The 21,394-nt window shown below is 34.4% G+C and overlaps 1 protein-coding gene across 2 annotated transcripts in view; it reads right to left on the reverse strand.

Moving 5' to 3' along the window:
* SPOCK3 (SPARC (osteonectin), cwcv and kazal like domains proteoglycan 3) overlaps positions 1-21,394 on the reverse strand; it is a 466,791-nt gene that overhangs the window by 10,427 nt on the left and 434,970 nt on the right. For both annotated transcript variants that reach the window (XM_073892466.1, XM_025874422.2), the window contains exon 8: positions 4,877-5,098. In XM_073892466.1, coding sequence (XP_073748567.1) covers positions 4,877-5,098 — 222 coding nt within the window. The remainder of the gene's footprint in view (positions 1-4,876; positions 5,099-21,394) is intronic.

Genomic DNA, 21,394 nt, shown 5'->3' on the forward strand with positions numbered 1-21,394 from the left:
CCATTTACTTTTTTTTTTAAGGATTTTATTTATTTGACGGGGAGAGACGGAGCACGGGGACGGGGAGGGGAGAGGGAGAGGCAGGCTTCCCGCTGAGCGGAGGGCCCGATGCGGGGCTCGATCCCAGGACCCTGGGATCATGACCTGAGCCAAAGGCAGACGCTTAACGACTGAGCCACCCAGGCGCTCCCCTACCATTTACTTTTAGAGGGTCAATCAAATCAGCAATGTAAGTCCTGCTGATTTGATTCAATTCATTGCTGGGCACTGATGGATTAGTGCCCAATTAACTGATTATGTTTTTCCCTCATTTAAAAGTCTCTATGATACAGATAAATAGCTTTACACTAAAAAAGTAATCTAAAAAAAGTCAATGGTCTTTCAAGTTATATCAGACATACTATTATAAATTTTGATACTGAATAATGCTGACAGGCTTTGGTTTTTTAGTTTCATTCAGATAGTTTAAGTATGTATACAATGTGGAAGCAAGACATAATATACCATAATTTCTAATATGCCATCTTTTAAAAAATAAATTTAGAAATAAGTATGACTTTTTTCTCAAAATCAACCACCTAAAGGAAAATTTTTTCAGAGAAATATAAAATTCTAAATAGAAACAATATAGCTTGACTTGTATTACTATATATATAATTATATATATTCTTATATAATACATATATTTTCTAATTTATAATATTCAAACAGTTCAGTGTATTTTAACCCATTTTCTAAAAACTTGCTATATAAAAATGCATCATAAATTATTGAAACAGCAAACCAATAAACTAGTTCCTATTTCCCCATACTACAACTTTTTAGGGAAAAGGCAGGGTATAGCTAACAAATAATTTAAAAAATTATTACACCAATTTTACAATATTCAGTTATTAAATTTGCATGCAAGTAACAAAGTGTAATGAGGAAATGAGACAAAGTGCTTAATATATATTTTATAGTTAAAATTTATAAGATCAACAAGTCTTTTTCCTTGGGAAATCTAAAATGTGAAGAAAACATAATTTTTTTTTGAGAGAGGGAGACAAACTAAGAAACAGACTCTTAACTACAGAGAACAAACTGAGCATTACCAGAGGGGAGGTGGGTGGAAGGATGGGGGAAAATAGGGGGTGGGGATTAAAGAGTACACTTGTCATGATGAGCCCTCAGTAGTGTATAGAATTGATGAATCACTGTATTGTACATCTAAAACTAATATAATACTATATGTTAACTATACTGGAATTAAAAAAGAAAAACTTATTTAAAAAAACAGTGATATTTGGGAGGAGAAAAGCAAGTTGCAGAATGGTACAAGCAGTATGACACCCTATGCATATTTTATAATAAACACAATAGTGTGACTTGTTCATCAAAACATATGTATTCATGTAAATGTACAAATAGTGGACTGGAAACTAGATTTGATGGTGCCAACCAGAGCAGAGTGAGAGAGGAGATTGGACTGCGCATGGAATGCAAAAGAGATTTCAACTTTATAATGCTTTTAATTAAAAAAATCTTGACACTAATATTATAAAATATTGACAATTTTTATTTCTGGGTGATGGGTATATGGATATTTGTTAAATTATTCTTTTAGCATTTTGGATTTTTTTTAATTTCTAGAAATTAAGAAGAATCTGATCTTTCAAAAAAAAGAAAAAGTAATTTTTTTGAAGTCTACATAATTAGCTTATTGTTCTACTTCATTTTGAAATTGATCCAATTTATCTTTTTGTTTTTCCTAAATACTAAGTATTAAAGTAATAGGATTCAAGTTACATAGTATGAGATTACAGACTAGACATTTAAAAATTTACTGCCCTCTAAATATAATATTTAGAACCCAGAGGAAAAATTCGAGCTGAAGTTTCAATATTATATTGAAAGCAGTTTTTCTAATTGCTATGGGTTAGTTATTGCAAAGTAAAAATAATATTTCTATATGTTTGCTATGACATTGCCTGAAAATCCAAGTATGTTTGAATCTGACTCTTGATTAATAACCTCACAGAATAAACATGAGTACCAGTCCTACAAGCTATGTATGGAGAAACATTTTAAAATTTCAAGAGAAGGGTGCCTGGGAGGCTCAGTTGGTTAAGCATCTGACTCTTGATTTCAGCTCAGGTCATGGTCTCAGGGTTATGAGATAGAGCCCTGTGTCCCTGTCAGGCTCCTCACGAGGTAAGGAGATTGCTTAAGATTCTCCCCCTGGGGGCGCCTGGGTGGCTCAGTCTAAGCGTCTGCCTTCCGCTCAGGTCATGATCTCAGGGTCTTGGGATCGAGCCCCGCATCGGGTTCCCTGCTCGGCGGGAAACCTGTTTCTCCCTCTCCCACTCCCCCTGCTTGTGTTCCCCCTCTCGCTGTCTCTCTCTCTCTGTCAAATAAATAAAAATCTTAAAAAAAAAAAGTCCTTCCTTTAAAAAAAAAAGATTCTCCTCCTCCTCCTTCCTCTGTCCCTCCCTCTGCCACTCACCCTGCTCATACTTTCTCTCTCTCTCTTAAAAACAAAAACAAAAAACATTTCTAGAGAAATCATGACAGATTCAGCTGTTCATATACACATAATATTTGATTTTGAAATATTTTTCCTATTATTTATAAGGCAGCTCTGTCTGGCCTTTACCTTAGGTATGCTTGGAGTGTTTAATTAAGATCTCAACTATCACTTAAAATCACTTGCAAAGATATTTATGTATCTATAACTATTACTTATATATTATATATTTATATATATTATACATATTACTCTAACATATAGGCAAATATATTTTATTCCAATTACAGCGAAATAATTTGTTGTTTTATTGAATAAATAATGAGGAAAAACACATTCTTTTATAAGGTGAAACATTTGAAAACATGTTTTTAAATAAATGGTTATTCTTTTTCATGAAATTACTTAATGAGCCAATTCTTATTTTTATTCTTGTCAGTTACCTTGATAGAGCTTTTGTAACATTTTCTAGTATATTAAAGTAGTAAACATAATTAGCCAAATTCTCCTAACCTTTGAGGAAGATGTATAAATCCTTTTACTTGCTTATTTCTGCCATGTATTAAATGAATTCAGAGATCTTCACGTGACTATAAAGATTTTAACACTTTGGGTAAATACTACTTAATGAATGAAAAGTATATAAAGCAAAATTTTTCTTTGAGGACTTTTAATCAGTTCTACAAATATTGTTGCAAAATCGAGAAATGTTTCAAGATGAAAGTATTTATTTCTGTGGAAGAAACTTCCAGAATTTTTCATAATATTTTTAAATGTTCATGGATAAACAACTAAACATGCCATCATAACACTAAAAATAATTAACTGAAGTAACATAATAAAAAGACCACATATCTTTTTATAGTGGTTTACCAGGATTTGCTTTTCTATTTTTTAAATGATTTAAATGTACACTAGTTATTAAAACTAACATGTCGGGGTGCCTGGGTGGCTCAGTTGTTAGGCATCTGCCTTTGACTGAGGTCATGGTCCCAAGGTCCTGGGATCGAGCCCTGCATCAGGCTCCCTGCTCTGCGGGAAGCCTGCTGCTTCCTCTCCCACTCCCCCTGCTTGTGTTCCCTCTCTTACTGTGTCTCTCTCTGTCGAATAAATAAATAAAATCTTTAAAAAAATAAAATAAAATAAAAAATAAATAAAACTAACATGTAGGTTTTTAGAAAAGGCAATTACCTAGTAAGCAAATATGCGTTAGTAAAATCAACAGTGTGTGTGTGTGTGTGTGTGTGTAGGATTCAAAGTATTTTAATAAAGAAAATCTAAGTTTTATACTTTGTTTAATTTGTAAGTAGTTAAACTACTCTACAGATCCTGCCATTGACTCACTGCTAATTAATTTATGGATAATCATTTCATTCCTAGTTACTAAACTATTACTATGTGGAGAAGTAATTAAGATTTAAAGTCTTAAAGACTTTAATCTAAAGATTAAAACTAACACATATGTTAGTTTTTCATATGAAAAGCTGAGAATAATTAATACAGTTTAATGTAGCTTGTACATTCTCTAAGCCATCAAGAATTTTAAAATGAGGTAACAATAGCAGGTGTATCACATTAGACTAATTCCCAGTTTGTTTTTTAAGATTAGCATCAAAATTATGCATACTATTGTTTCCTTAGTTTCAGCAAATTTTATCATAATGTGAGCTTTTTGAATCTTGTTCTCTTAGCTACTTAATTCTAATCACCATTAGATTGATTGTGTAAGCATGGTTTCAATGTTACAGTGCATTTCCCAGTAAAGAATGATGCCTAAAGAACTAGCATCACCCCAACACTTCCACTTATCTTGCCTCTTCCAGAGAATCAAGATACTTTCTATGCTAGTGAATTTTTACAAAGCTAAGTTATTTTTAAAAGTTTGAAAGGCTAAGTCATTTTAAAATCAAATGAGTAAAAATAACTTTATGGTGAATGCGGTGGTTCATTCAGCTCATTTAATAAGATCACAAAATAGAACATTAAAACTCCCCAGTATAGTGTCAAAAAAACCATTTATTTTACACCATGGGCAAAGCAGATAGCAAATTAATTTTAATGATTACTTTTAATATCTATGTTCTCATATCTCTATGTGCTTCTTGGTGGTTCATAATGAAAACTATAATGAAGTGCATTAATATGAAATATTAATTACTATTTTTCATCTTGTTTAGCCTGTTTTGTATCCCTAGCAGAGTTATATTGTTTAACATGCTGCTTATTTGCTCTTTTATTAAACACTCTAATGAGAAAAATATTTACTAAAATGAATTGGGTAAAATGAACTATTTTTTTAAATCATGAAGAGATAGATAAAATTTGACATGCAGGTCAACTATCTGCATTAGTAGGTGTCTCATCTTTTACCTTGCTGTCTCTGGAAGCAGTAGCACCATTCATTGTTAGATATCAAACTGTCCTTGTATGTGTCACAAGAATTGAAGAATGCCTTGGTACACTGTTCATTCTTGTCAAGGTAAATGCTTCCGAGCTCTGACTGGTCCAGTAGCAGGTCATAGTTTGTGTCAAGTCTATTAAACATCCAACCAAGTGAATCCTTGCAAATTGGCAAAATACTGGTATCAAATCCTAAAGGGAAAGATATAAAATAATTAGCTAAATCTAAAAGCCACAATTAGCAGCAAGCAATATAAAGGAACATAATAGTTGGTTCCTGTCAGAGCACCTCTCAACAGTCTGGAATAAGGCTTTAAACTCATCTTGGGTAATTCATTTCAGAGCAAAGTGGGGATGGTAATGCCTACCTTTCAGGGTAGTTATGAGGATTAATTAACCAGAATATAAAACAGCTAGTACTAATTATGCATTCACTCAATGGCACTTATTATTGTAATTTATATTAGATACATTTCCATTCTTTTTAATGTTCAAACTTTTTCTTAATAAATAGGTTGTCATGATGAATGCCTTTTTAGATGTATATAGGTATTACTGAATAATAATGTCCATTAATAAAGAAATACGATTCATCTTCATCCAAAGAAATTTTACCAAAAGTAAAATGAACACATAATAAATAATAACATCATTAACACTCTGTATCTTTGTGGAACCATGGTGATTATGGTATTTCACAAGGAATACGTATCCTGAGAAAGGATAACTATCATGTAATTTACACAGATACTCTATTCTCTGTTTTCCTCAAGGCAATTTTCACAATTACAAATATGCTGTAATGGGAGACAGCAGAGAGCACTATATGGGCACAGATATAGAGGGATGACAGAATGGGTGTGCACCCAAGGTACAAACAATCGAAGTGTGTGTTTCTTTGGATAAGCCACAGGCCCCACTAAAGCTCTGTGTCCTAAATAGCATTTCATGAGATGTCAGTGTTTTGAAGCATAATTTAAAAATTTACTTTCAACTATTCTTCTTTGTCAGGCTTAAACCAGCTTTAACAGGTATTTCGGTAGACCAGCTGTTGTTTTATTTGCTATTTTCCATTCATTACAAGTGACAGTAAGATAATAACTCAGTTAACTGGTGTGAAAAATAGGATGTGTTTAGAGTTGTGGAGACTTTCTGAAAACTCCAATACTCTGTGGAAACCAACCGAGTGCCTTATAATTTAATTCAATTTTTACTTTATTCAGTTAGTGCAAATCCAACAGGTTAAAGTCTCAGTCCCACAAGAGTGCCCCCTCAGGCAGACACCAATAGCAAGTAGTGGATTCCCAGCATATCCACACTTCTGCCAACTTGGCTGCAGATTAGAGGTTCCCAGGACCCTTTCCTTAGGCTCCATACTTTTTTATAACAGTTCACAGAACTTACGGAAACACTTTATGTGTTATGTTTGCCAGTTTATTATAAAGGAAATTATGTTTGCCAGTTTATTATAAAGGAAATTATAAAGAATAGAAATAAACAGACAGATGAAGAGGTACATAAGCTAAAATATGGAAGGGTCCCAAGTGCAGGAGCTTCTGTTCCCTTGGAGTTGTGGTGTGTCAGCCTGTCTGCCCATGGATACATTCACCAACTCAGAAGCGAAATTTCCACACCTCTTAGCTTAGGGATTTTTATAGAGCCTTTGTCAAGTAGGCATGATCAATTAACTCAATCTTCAGCCTCTCTTCCCTCACCAGAGAATGGAGTGTGGGGCTGAAAGTGCCAAATTTCTAATCACTGCTTAGTCTTTATGGTAACCAGCCATCATCCTAAGAAGTTTTCTAGGAGCCCACCAAGTGTCACCTCATTAGGACAAAAGATGTTCAAATCACCCAGGAATTCCGAGGGATATAGGCACTCTATGTAAGATGCTCCTATCATCCTCATCACCCAGGAAATTTTACAAGAGTTTAGGAGCTCCATGTCAGGACCAGGAAGCAGAGACTAAAAACAGATTTCTTATGTTGTCAAATATATTTACCCCCATGTTACATATTTCTGGCTTTCTACATTCCTAAATGTAGATTCAAATTTCTGTGTGGTATCATTACCTTTTGTGTCATGAAATTCCTTTACCATTTCTTGAAATCTCTCAGCTTTGGATTACTGAAAACTATTTTTTTTAATTATTAACATACAATGTATTATTTGTTTCAGGGGTACAGGTCTGTGATTCATCAGTCTTACACAATACACAGCACTTACCACAACAACATACCCTCACCAATGTCCATCACCCAGTCACCCCACCCCTCCCACACCCCTCCACTCCAGCAACCCTCAGTTTGTTTTCTAAGATTAAGAGTCTCTTATGGTTTGTCTCTTTCTCTGATTTCATCGTTTCATTTTTCCCTCCTTTCCCCTATGATCCTCTGTCTTGTTTCTCAAATTCCTCATATCAGTGAGATTATATGATACTTATCTTTCTCTGATTGACTTATTTCGCTCAGCATAATACCCTCCAGTTCCATCCACATCATTGCAAATGAATGGCAAGATTTCATTTTTTGATGGCTGCATAATATCCCATTGTATATATATACCACACCTTCTTTATCCATTCATCTGTGAATGGACATCTAGGCTCTTTCCATGGTTTGGCTATTGTGGACATTGCTGCTATAAACACTGGGATGCCAATGTCCCTTTGTATCACTACATTTGTAACTTTGGGGTAAATAAACAGTAGTGCAATTGCTGGGTCATAGGGTAGCTCTATTTTCAACTTTTTGAGGAACCTCCATACTGTTTTCCAGAGTGGCTGCACCAGTTTGCATTCTCACCGACAGTGTTGGAGGGTTCCCCTTTCTCTTTATCCGACCCAACATCTGTCGTTTCCTGACTTGTTAATTTTAGCCATTCTGACTGGTATGAGGTAGTATCTCATTGTGGTTTTGATTTATATTTCCCAGATGCAGAGTGATGTTGAGCACGGTTTCATGAGTCCATTGGCCATTTGGTTGTCTTCTTCGCAGAAATATCTGTAAATGTCTTCCGCCCATTTCTTGACTGGATTATTTGCTCCTTAAGTGTTGAGTTTGGTAAGTTCTTTATAGGTTTTGGATACAAATGATATGTCATTTGCAAATATCTTCTCCCTTCTGTCGGTTGTCTTTTGGTTTTATTGATTGTTTCCTTTGCTATGCAAAAGCTTTTTATCTTGATGAAGTCCCAGTAGTTCATTTTTGCCCTTGCTTCCCTTGCTTTTGACAATGTGTCTAGGAAGAAGTTGGTGTGGCTGAGGTTGAAGAGGTTGTGGAGGAAAGTTGGAAAGAACTCAAATACATGGAGGCTAAAGAACATCCTAATAAAGAATGAATAAGTCAACCAAAAAATTAAAGAAGATTTTGAAAAATTCATGGAAAACCTTTGGGATGCAGCAAAGGCAATCCTAAGAAGGAAGTACATAGCCATACAAGCCTTTCTCAAGAAACAAGAAAGATCTCAAATATATAACCTAACTCTACACTTAAAGGAACTAGAGAAAGAACAGCAAATAAAGCCTAAACCCAGCAGGAGAAGAGAAATAATAAAGTTCAGGGCAGAAATCAATGAAATAGAGACCAAAAGAACAGTAGAATAAATCAACAAAACTAGGAGCTGGTTCTTTGAAAGAATTAATAAAATTGATAACCCCTTGGCCAGACTTATCAAAAAGAAAAGAGAAAGGACCCAAATAAATAAAATCCTGAATGAAAGAGGAGAGATAATAACAAACACAGAAAAATACAAACAATTATAAGAACTTATTATGAGCAACTATATGCCAACAAATTAGACAATCTGGAAGAAATGGATGCATTCCTAGAGATGTATCAACTACCAAAACTGAACCAGGAAAAATAGAAAACCTGAACAGATCCATAACCATAAGGAAATTGAAGCAGTCATCAAAAATCTCCCAACAAACAAGAGCCCAGGGCCAGATGGCTTCCCAGGGGAATTCTACCAAACATTTAAAGAAGAATTAATACCTATTCTTCTGAAACTGTTTCAAAAAATAGAAATGGAAAGAAAACTTCCAAATTCATTTCATGAGGCCAGGATTATCTTGATCCAAAAACCAGACAAAGACCCCCAAAAAGGAGAATTACAGACCAATATCCCTGATGAATATGGATTCAAAAATTCTCACCAAAATATTAGCCATTAGGCTCCAACAGTACATTAAATGGATTATTCATCACGACCAAGTGGGATTTATCCCTGGGCTGCAAGGCTGGTTCAACATCCTCAAATCAATCAATGTGAAACACTACATTAATAAAAGAAAGAAGAACCATAGGATCCTCTCAAAAGATGCAGAAAAAACATTTGACAAAGTACAGCATCCTTTCTTGATTAAAACTCTTCACTGTGCAGGGAAATAAGGTACATACCTCAACATCATAAAAGCCATCTATGAAAAACCCACAGCAAATATCATTCTTTTTTTTTTAAAGATTTTATTTATTTATTTGAGAGAGAGAGAATGAGAGATAGACAGCATGAGAGGGAAGAGGGTCAGAGGGAGAAGCAGACTCCCTGCTGGACAGGGAGCCTGATATGGGACTCAATCCCAGGACTCTGGGATCATGACCTGAGCCGAAGGCAGTCGCTTAACCAACTGAACCACCCAGGCGCCCATCAAATATTATTCTTGATGGGGAAAAACTGAGAGCTTTTCCCCTAAGGTCAGGAACATGGCAGGGATGTCCACTATCACCACTGCTGTTCAACATATACTAGATATCATAACCTCAGCAATCAGACAACAAAAAGAAATAAAATGCATCCTAACTGGCAAAGAACAAGTGAAACTCTCACTTTTTGCAGATGATATGATACGTTATGTGGAAAACCCAAAAGACTCCATCCCACAAATGCTAGAACTTATACAGGAATTCAGTAAAGTGGCAGGATATAAAATCAATGCGCAGAAGTCAGTTGCATTTCTATACAACGAAATAGAAGAAAGAGAAATTAAGGAGTCGATCCCATTTATAATTGCACCCAAAACCATAAGATACCTAGGAATAAATCTAACCAAAGAGGCAAAGGATCTGTACTCAGAAAACTATAGAATACTCATAAAAGAAATTAAGGAAGACACAAAGAAATGGAAAAATGTTCCATACTCATGGATTGGAAGAACAAATATTGTGAAAATGTCTATTCTACCTAGAGCAATCTACATATTTAATGTAATCCCTATCAAAATACCATCAACTTTTTTCACAGAAATGGAACAAATAATCTTAAAATATGTATGGAACCAATAAAGATCCCGAATAGCCAGAAGAATGTTGAAAAAGAAAAGCAAAGCTGGAAGCATCACAATTCTGGACTTTAAGTACTATTACAAAGCTGTCATCATCAAGACAGTATGGTACTGGCACAAAACAGACACATAGATCAATGGAACAGAAAAGAGAGCCCAGAAATGGACCCTCAACTCTATGGTCAGCTGATCTTTGACAAAGCGGAAAGAATATCCTATGGAAAAAAGACAGTCTCTTCAACAAATGGTGTTGGGAAAACTGGACAGCCACATGCAGAAGAATAAAACTGGACCATTTCCTTACACCATACACAAAAATAGACTCAAAATGGATGAAAGACCTAAAAGTGAGACAGGAAACCACCAAAATCCTTAAGGAAAAAACTGTTTTTTAAGATTTTATTTATTTATTTGAAACAGAGAGAGAGTACAAAGGGAGAATGAGAGGGAGAATCAGACTCCCTGCTGAGCAGAGAGCCGGATGCTGGACTCAATCCCAGGATCCTGAGACCATGACCTGAGCTGAAGGCAGATGCTTAACTGACTGAGCCACTTAGGCACCTGAAAACATTTTTTTTTTTGGCTTAATTTTTGAAAGATGTTTCTGCCAGAGATTTTTTTTTCTTTTAATACTCAAAATGTTCTACTGTATTGTGGCCTTCATAGTGTCTGAGGAGAGGCAAGCTGACATGATGATCTTTGCTCCTCCAAACAATTTGTGTGTGTGTGTGTGTGTGTGTGTGTGTGTGTGTGTGTGTGTGTGTGTGTGTGGTTGCTTTTAAGATTTGCTTTTCAGTGCTGACATTTAGCAATTTAGTTATGGTATACTTTAGCTTGGTTTTCTTTTTTTCTGTTGTTTGATGTTTATTGTATTTCTGCATGTGTGGGTTTAAAATATTAATAAAATTCAGAAAACTTTTAGTTATTATCATTTCTTCATATAATTTTCTGATCTCTTACACTTTTAGTATCCTTTGGAGACATCAATTAGTCATATGTTAATGCCCTTGACATTATCCCTCACGTTTCACACAGACTTTTTTTTCAGTTTCTGTTTTCTTCTATGTGCTTTTTTTTTGGATAGTTTCTCTCATATATCTTCAGGTCCATGTTTATTTTCTTTTTTTCCTGCTCTGTTCATTGTACTTTTAATCTTATTCAGCATGTTTTTATTTCATTTATTGTGTGTTTCATCTTTAGACATCCTATTTGGATGTTTTATTCATATCCTCTCTTGTAATTGATATTCTTATTTGCCTTCATACTACTTTGCATATTAATAATATTTTAATACCTACTTTTACAATCCATGTATACTAAACCCATCATCATTGTAATTTCTGGGTATATTTTCAAGATTATGATTTCTCCAAATTATGGACGATATTTTTACACTTCTTGGCATGCTTGGTCAATTTTAATTGGATCTGAACATTGTAAATTTTAATTGGATCTGAACATTGTAAATTTTAAATTATTGGTTGCTATATTTTGTGGTATTTCTTTTCAGTGTTCTATTTTGTTTTGGCATGAAATTAAATAACCTGGCATCAACTTGATTCTTTTAAGAATCGCTTTTAAGCTTTGTATGGCAGGCATAGAACAGACCTTTATTCTGGAATTAATTTAGCCCCAACACCAATGTGTATCTTATTCACTATATAGATATACAATCTTTTGTTTATCAGTTCACCAGCTGAAGGACAATTGGGTTGTCACCAGTTTTGTAATTATAAGTAAAAGCTATAAATATCCACATATATGTTTTAGGTGAGCATATGTTACAAATTTCTCTAGGATAAATACCTTCACATGAGATTTCTGGATCATATGGTAAGTTAATGTTTCATTTTATAAAACTGTTTTTCAAAGAGTCTACATTAAGGAAGGCACGTGTTATAATGATCACTGGGTATTATATAAGACTGATAAATCACTGACCTCTACCTCTGAAGCCAATAATACATTATATGTTAGTTAATTGAATTTAAATTAAAATAAATAAAAAAATAAAAACAACTACAATGAAAACAAAGAGTCTACATCATTTTGAATTTCCCTTAGCCATCTAGGAGAGATCCAATTGCTTGCATCCTCACCACCATTTATTGGTAATGCTACTTATTTGTTTATTGCAACTTTCTCTCTCTCTCAAATAAATAAATAAATTCTTAAATAAATAAATAAATAAATGGATGAAATCAATGTAGAAAGAATATTATATGCAAACAATCAACTTAAAAAGCATAAAATTACATCTATACATTGACAAGGATGGGAACTACATTTACAATGACGAGAGGTCAACTCATTTACTTCCTTTTCCCCCAGTTTTATTGAGAAACATATAATTGATTTAAAACATTGTTTTAGTCCAAGGTATACAGCACAGTGATTTGATATATGTATATATTGCAAAATGATTACCACAATAAGTTTAGTTAACCCACCACCTAACATAGTTAAGAATTCTTTTCTTATGATGAGAACTTTTAAGATCTACTCTATTAGCAACCTTCAAATATATAATACAGTATTGTTAACCAGAATCATTACATTCTGTACATTACATTCCCAGGTATTGTTTATCTTATAACTGGAAGTTTTTACCTTTTGACCAGATTTACTCATTTTTTACATGCCCCACCCCTGCCAGTTTCTCACCTCTGGGAACCACCCCTCTATTCTCTGTAGCTGTGAGGTTTTTTCATTTGTTTGTTTTGTTGTTGTTGTCTTTTTTTTTTTTAGATTTCATATATAAATGAGACCATAAGGCATTTGTCTTTCTTTATTTTAATGATATTTGGGATATTTAAAGTAAATTTAAGTAAAACCTTTGTAATTTATCTATATTGTAAATAAGTTGTCATTATCTTAAAATACTTTCAACATTTAAACTAAAATTTTTATCATGACTATAAAAGATTACCTAAAAAAGTAATATTTTTTTCACAGTGTTTTCCAATTACTTCTGTTTTTATAACAGATTTTTTTTAAGCAATCAATAATAAGATTCTAGGATTTAAAACTACATTGCATTGTGTTGAAAATAAATCACAGTTGAGCTTGTAGAAGATAATGCTTAACTCTTAAGACATTTTACCACAATCTCTCCTATTTATTCATTCAATTTTTTCAGTCATCATCATTTGTTATCCCTTTACCGGTCCCTTAGATATTGGTCTTGTTAACATTCCAGACTTCAAGCTCTATTACAAAGCTGTCATCATCAAAACAGTATGGTACTGGCACAAAAACAGACACATAGATCAATGGAACAGAATAGAGAGCCAGAAATGGATCCTCAACTCTAGGGTCAACTAATCTTCCACAAAGCAGGAAAGAATGTCCAATGGAAAAAAGACAGTCTCTTCAACAAATGGTGTTGGGAAAATTGGACAGCCACATGCAGAATGAAACTGGGCCATTTCCTTACACCACACACAAAAATAGACTCCAAATGGTTGAAAGACCTAAATGTGAGACAGGAGTCCATCAAAATCCTAAAGGAGAACACAGGCAGCAACCTCTTTGACCTCAGCCACAGCAACTTCTTCCTAGAAACATCAGCAAAGGTAAGGGAAACAAGGGCAAAAATGAACTACTGGGGCTTCATCAAGATCAAAAGCTTTTGCACAGCAAAAGAAACAGTCAACAAAACCAAAAGACAACTGACAGAATGGGAGAAGATAGTTGCAAATGACATATCAGATAAAGGACTAGTATCCAAAATCTATAAAGAATTTATCAAACTCAACACCCAAAGAACAAATGATCCAATCAAGAAATGGGCAGAAGACATGAACAGACATTTTTTCCAAAGAAGACATCCAAACGACCAACAGACACATGAAAAAGTGCTCAACATTGCTCGGCATCAGGGAAATCCAAATCAAAACCTCAATGAGATACCACCTCACACCAGTCAGAATGGCTAAAATTAACAAATCAGGAAACAATAGATGTTGGCAGGGATGCAGAGAAAGGGGAACCCTCCTACACTGTTAGCGGGAATGCAAGCTGGTGCAGCCACTCTGGAAAACAGTATGGAGGTTCCTCAAACAGTTGAAAATAGAGCTACCATACGAACCACCAATTTCACTACTGGGTATTTACCCCAAAGATACAAACGTAGGGATCACAAGGGGTACATGCACCTCAATGTTTATAGCAGCAATGTCCACAATAGCCCAACAATGGAAAGAGCCAAGATGCCCATCGACAGATGAATGGATAAAGAAGGTGTGGTATATATATACAATGGAATATTATGCAGCCATCAAAAGGAATGAAATCTCGCCATTTGCAACGACGGAAGTGGATGGAACTGGAGGGTATTATGCTGAGTGAAATAAGTCAATCAGAAAGACATATATCATATGATCTCACTGATATGAGGAATTCTTAATTTCAGGAAACAAACTGAGGGTTGCTGGAGTGGTGGGGGGTGGGAGGGATGAGGTGGCTGGGTGATAGACATTGGGGAGGGTATGTGCTATGGTGAGCACTGTGAATTGTGTAAGACTGTTGAATCACAGACCTGTACCTCTGAAACAAATAATACATCATATGTTAAAAAAAAGATAGTAGGAAGTGAAAAATGAAGGGGGGGGGAATAGGAGGGGGAAACGAACCATGAGAGACGATGGACTCTGAGAAACAAACTCAGGGTTCTAGAGGGGAGGGGGCGGGGGGATGGGTTAGCCTGGTGATGGGTATTAAAAAGGGCATGTCCTGAATGGAGTACTGGGTGTTATACGCAAACAATGAATCATGGAACACTACATCAAAAACTAATGATGTAATGTATGGTGATTAACATAACCTAATAAAAAGAAAATTGTTTACCAGCTTTTTTTAAAATTTAGTCCACACTAGTCATCTTCAGGTGCTCGTTCACTTATATTTAATCAACATGACTCATAATTCATGATCTATAAGACTAGTCCACCTGGTCATTATACTACATAAGTATAAGCACAGGTACACAGACATTGTATTTAACTAGCACATTGATTACACAATGCACATACACACACATCTTGGACAAGTTAGTGCTTATAGGATATGATCCGAATCCACTTTTTTTTTTTTCCTTCTGATATACATTTGTTCATTGGTGGGTTTTCTCTGAAGAACTCCTCTGGAAAACTTAGGTGGTCCCATAATTTCTTCAGCTCAGCTTCAGGTAACAAAAAAATTGCATTGTCCCTTTAAGGTTACTATTTAATAACTACTATATTATTAACAGACTGCAACAAATGTGGGTTAACTGGCATTTAAAATGTCTAATTTCACGTAATGGTCACAATTCCAAAATGACTCTGCCTCTCCCTAGCTGGGGATTTTTCAGATGCAAAGTCAAGTAAGGGGAGTATGATGTTTCCTTAATCCTCTATTTTTCTTCTCTTTCCTCTTTCCCATCTTCTTTATGATGACCTTCAGTTTTGAAGTGAACTGATAAAGGATACATAAGTGTGGGCAGAGAGGTTCTTACCAAATTCATGAGTAGTTAGGAAAGTAGTTATGTTGTATAAGCCTATTAGGTTTTTAAATCTATTTTTCTTCTCCTAGATCCTTTTTTTTGGGAGGGGAAGGGGGTTCCATGGGTCCCCATTGTGAATATCCAACTGTATTTCATGTGATATGTAATACTTTCCTTTGGTTGCCCTCCACCTCTTAGTCCCTGGATATCTGGTGATCCATTTTTCTGTCAGGGTTAACTCAGTATGCAAAACAGCTCTCATGGGAAGAATTTACGTTGTTTCTCACTCATATAACTCAAATATTGTCCACAGTAAATATCTTTTCACTTCCTGTCCAGAAATACAATTCCAAAGCAGCAGTAACTTTCCTTTGCTTTGACACCAAACAAGTAATCAGTTCACGGCTATCTCCGACTTATAGACTTTCCTGGTGAAATTCAGGCTATTACCCACATGTATAGAAACACATATATAAAAGAGTAGTTCTATTGAAATCTGTCTCTTAACTTGAAATAAAGGGAAGCACCCTCATCTTCTTAGAGGAGCAGTGAAATCATAGTAGAGTTCTTTCCAATGAAACCCTTTCATAAATGCTGTTGCCATCTTTGCTGCATTTACTCTTTTAGATCCTCCTTTGGATCAATATTTTAGGGGCAAATGACTTACATCTGCACAGTGTAGACCAGTGTTTGTTTGAGTAACCAGGGATGTGGATCTTAGAAGTGTTATCTTTAGAATTCTTCCTACCACACTGTCTCTAAAGGCAGAATGTTTTAGCTGAAATATCAAAGAAGTGAAGATATGAGTAATCTGGGGTGTGGAGATGAAAAGCATTCCAGGTAGAAGAAATAGCAAGCAAAAAGGATCTAAGGTCAAACCGTGCTTGATGTCACTGTACAAGAGAAAGAACAAATATGACTGGAGTTGAATAAATGAGGAAAAAGTTGTAAAAAATGAGGATTAATGGTCTACTCACTCACACAGTTCACAATAAAGACTTTGGCTTTTACTAAGAGATCTTCCCATCTGTCTCTATTCTTTTTCTCAAGGATGGCTCTCAGGTGATTGGCTTGATCTACTGAAATAATGAACTTAATGACCTTACTGATTTGAGGAAGACACAAAAACAGATTTATATGGGGCATCTAAATTGGACTTTGGCCATGTTAAGATTGAGATGTTTGTTAAACTTTCAGAGAAGATTTTAATGGGAAGTTGAATATAGGATTCTGAATATCAGTGTTAGCAATACAATTTTGGTAACCATCTGTGTCTATTTTATATTTTAAATAGGATAATGAACAAAATCATAAAATTAATTATCACATCTAGAAGAAAAAAATTGCCTTAGGGACTACCAATGTTAGTTATCAAATAGATGATGAATGATGAGAAAAGGAGATTCAGAAGGAGTGGCTCATGAAGTAAATGGGGTCTTTTTATTCGCTGCTATATCCTAAATGCCTGAGGCAATGTTTGGCAGATAGCATGCATTCAAAAGTATTTCATAAATGGCGATTAAATGAATTAAGTGGTAAGTACATACCAGATGGTATAAAGGTTGGATACACACACACACATATATATATAAAGAAGACAAAATACAGAACATACAAATATACAATAAAAAAAACATAAAACATAAAAAGCTGAGTTCTAGAGTAGGTGCTATACACGAGCAGAAAAAAGAGTAAGAGGTGTCAGCAAGTTAAAGTAGAAAGATGTAACACCAGAGGTGAGATTTGAAAATGAAAAAAAAAATAAATAAATAACAGTACTTTGTGTTGGAGGGATATTAGATGTAGGGGGAAAAATGTAAAGGGTAAGGTAGATGAGGAATTTTCTGCTGGTTTAATGAGAAAATTTTTATTATTTAAAAAAAAACCTGGAAGACTAGCCAGTAAATTTATCATCTTAGATAACATTAAAAACTTTGGACAATAAAGGCTTAAGTTTGTTTCGAGGTAGTAAATGCATTTAGGGAAAGATAATCCAAAACAGTACAATGGTTCATTATTAGCTCGAAAAAGGAGTCTAGGAAGGGAAACACTGAGACAATACTCACTCAAGAACTCACTAGAACACAAAGACCAATATCCCATGCATAATCATGAACAGTGCTAGAGAGATAAGAGATTATCCTTCACTTGGGAAAGGAAAAAAAAAAAAACACTATGTAGCACCACCTGAATTTTTGAACCACTTATATATTCCATGACTTATTGAATATTTAGCATAAGGAAATCTTCAAAGAAATAGACAATTATCACGGAAATAAATGGTTTATCTACGAAAATCATCTATTTAAAATATCTTTATAGGCATATATCTTTATTGTGAAAAATGAGAGGCACTAAAAGAAACATTTTTTGTTAATTATGAAAAGTATGAATATTTTAAATATGGTTTTAAAAATAAAATCTCAAGATACTAGAACCGGGCAAATTTTTGAAATTTTCAACATTTATCACTAAGACTAATAAATATAAGTAATTTAACATAGGAGGAATTTAATAAGCAAAAATCTTTCTCTGGAGAGTTGGTATAGTTTATCAATATAACTTAATTCAAGAAAGCTTTAAATACGTGTATCAATCCCACTCTGTATTAAGTTATTTAGGTTTACAAAAAAGGAAACAAAAAATTCCTTCAAAAATATTATTATAAAGGCCAAAAATAGTAATTTTTAAAAATATTGTTAAAATCTTTAGACAAAATTAAATAGGAAATTATCTTCTTTGTGCAAATGTGTTTATTTGTGTGTACAAGTAGATCAGAGGCAGTTATCACAATCCAAATGAATTACATACTTGAACTGATTTAATATTACTTGAATTCTGAGAGATCCTTTGGAAGATTACATGATGAGTCAAAGAACATAAGTTTGTAAGTTCAGAGTCCATAAAATCTATATTCAAATCCCTTTACCACTTATTAGTTATGTGACTTTAGGTTTTTACCTCTTAACCTTCTTCAACTATAAAGAGGGACGAATAAATCCACTTCGCAAGGTTGTTGTAGTGACTAAATAAAACAATATAAATGATTGCCTTTTGTGACTGAATCCTATGCTGGTACTAGATTAAACAGTCTAGGTGCAAACCACCACATTGTACTCACTAATGGGTAGAACCTATTTGCTCATCCTGCCCCTTTTTCCTCCCATACTCACCAATTCTTATAATCCTTTGGAGAGCACCATAATCCTCAGGAAACATCTAAAATCACTTAAGAAACATCTAGTGATGTCTATTCTCTTTGAAGATGTGTCACAAATTTCTGAAAGGCAAAAGCTATCAGATGCTGTCTTTATAACTGAAAAACATCTCTCAATATTCCCTGAATGTTTATGCTACATGAGGTTATCCACTTCTAAAAAGTAGACACAAAGCAGTTCACTTCCTAATTTTATGAAATAGCAAGCTGATATTAACTGCATTTGCTTAGTCAGCAAATATATTAGCATAACTGTGATTAACATAAAACAATGTAAAACCATTCAATGAAAGCAAAAACTCAGGAAATGTAGATATCAAAACATTCAAAATGACAGAAGGACTGTGCTCACTCATGAAGGTTTAAACTGTTAAAAAGTACCATAATACCAAAAATAAATAAATTAATTAAAAGACTGCTAGATTTGGGAAAGGAGTGGGAGCACACATGAGTAAGTAATTAGAAGTAAAGTAGCATTTTAGCCCATACTGGCTTCAATACATGCTATGTTCCTAGGTCTTCTAGATTCAAAGACAGATAAGACAACCTTCCTTTCCCCAACTTGTCATTTAAATAGTTATTTTAGATTCTTGTTTCTAGTAATGGCTGAGTAACATTTACTGGACTGATGCTCCTACTCATAAATCATTAAACTCCGTACATAATTAAAAAAGAACAAAAACAGGAAGGAACTGAAGAGTGATTAAGAAACTGGCAGATTCTGGTGGATAGCCCACATTTTGAAAAGGGAGGTTATATGGAGTAAATTCTCAATTTTTGCCTTTTTTTTTTTTTATTTAGGCTAGGAGCAAAGAGAGTTGGCAGGGAGAAGGCAGGAGGGAAGGGTACCTAGGTGACTCAGTCAGTTAAGCATCTACCTTCTGCTCAGGTCATGATCCCAGGATCCTGGGATCGAGCCCCATGTAGGGCTCCCTGCTCAGTGGGGAGCCTGCTTCTCCCTCTCCCTCTGCTGCTGCTCCCCCTGCTTGTGCTCTTTCTCTCTCTCTCTCTGGCAAATAAATAAACAAAATCTTCAAAAAAAAAAAAAGCAGGAGGGACACTGGTGGAAAAATGATTCAGACATTCTAGCCTGGAAAATTAGAAAATTGTGTATAGCCATTGAAAATCAAGAGAGAAATCCAGGCAGGAAAAGATCCAGAGAGCCAGGTACTTCCTTCCTTAGATTATGATGACCCAGCAATCACATATGCACACTGTGGACTCCAATCACCTTCACTAGAGATTACACATCTGAATTGAGATTAGAGCTGGAATCCAAGAAATAGAGTTTTCATTTTGATTCCAACAAAATTAATCATTTGCTAAAATTAAAACTGCTTATTGGACTAAAATAACATAAAAAAGCATTCCATAATTTAGTATCCATAACATCTGGAACACCATCCAGAATTATGAGACACGTGAAGCACCAGGGAAATTGGGCATGTTCTTAGAAGAAAAGACAACCAATTGAGAATGCATCTGAAATGAGATCTAGTTGTTGGAATTAGCAGACAAGATTCTAAAGCAACTAAAATAGCTATCTTTAAGGAAGAGAAGAAAATATGCTAGTAATCATTACAACAATAGGAGCTATTAGTAGAGAAATAGAAATTGTAAGAAAGAACAAAGTGGAAATTCAACAACAAAATAACAAAGCACCCTACAAAACATAAAAAAAAAATCACTAGATGGATTCAACAGCAGAAATGAGTTCACAGAAAAAAAACTTAACTTGAATATGGATCAGTTGCAATGATATAATGTGAGGAAAAGCAAGGAAAGAAATGAACAGTGCCTAAGGAAATAGATGGATAATACATGGAGTACAGCACATGTAACTGAAGCCCCAGAAAAGAACGATAATGGTGCAAATAATAATAATAATAATAATAATAATAGTAGTAGTAATAATGATAATTTGAGGAAATAATGGTAGAAATTTTGCTTAAATGTCTAAATTTACAAATTAAAGATTACAATAATTATCAAGCAAAATTAACACAAAAAAGGCCATTTCTAGTCAAACTCTTAAGACCTAAACATAAACTTGAAATCAGCAGGAAGAAAATGACATATCATAATTAAACAGTGATTCAGTTAAAGCCTGGCATCTCATCAGGCTTTAATTGCAAAGTCCAAGTGTCGAATAGTATCTTTAAATGAGGAAAGAAAAAAAATTTTAAATACACTTTAAAAAAATCTCCGTCCAGTGAAAATAATCTTTTCAATGAAGGCAAGGAATCCCTGGTTTCACCTAGGGCGAAAGTTGAAAAAAGTATTACTCTTACCCTAACAATAAGAAAAATATGAATAATATACAAAACCACAATTATTTGGAACCCATCAGGGACTATGCGTCTCTGGGCAATGCAATCACTCAGAATCTAAAACCAGGCATCTGTCTCGAAGAAGAGATGTGGTGTGAGCACAGCTCCCCTGAGACAGCCATGGAGCACTATATAAGCTAGAAAAGAGAATTCGGCTAAAGTCTTCAACGAATTG

The sequence above is a fragment of the Callorhinus ursinus genome, unplaced genomic scaffold, assembly GCF_003265705.2.
Source record: "Callorhinus ursinus isolate GAN/ISIS: 27379988/994484 unplaced genomic scaffold, GSC_fseal_2.0 scaffold4, whole genome shotgun sequence".
Classification (NCBI taxonomy): Eukaryota; Metazoa; Chordata; class Mammalia; order Carnivora; family Otariidae; genus Callorhinus; species Callorhinus ursinus.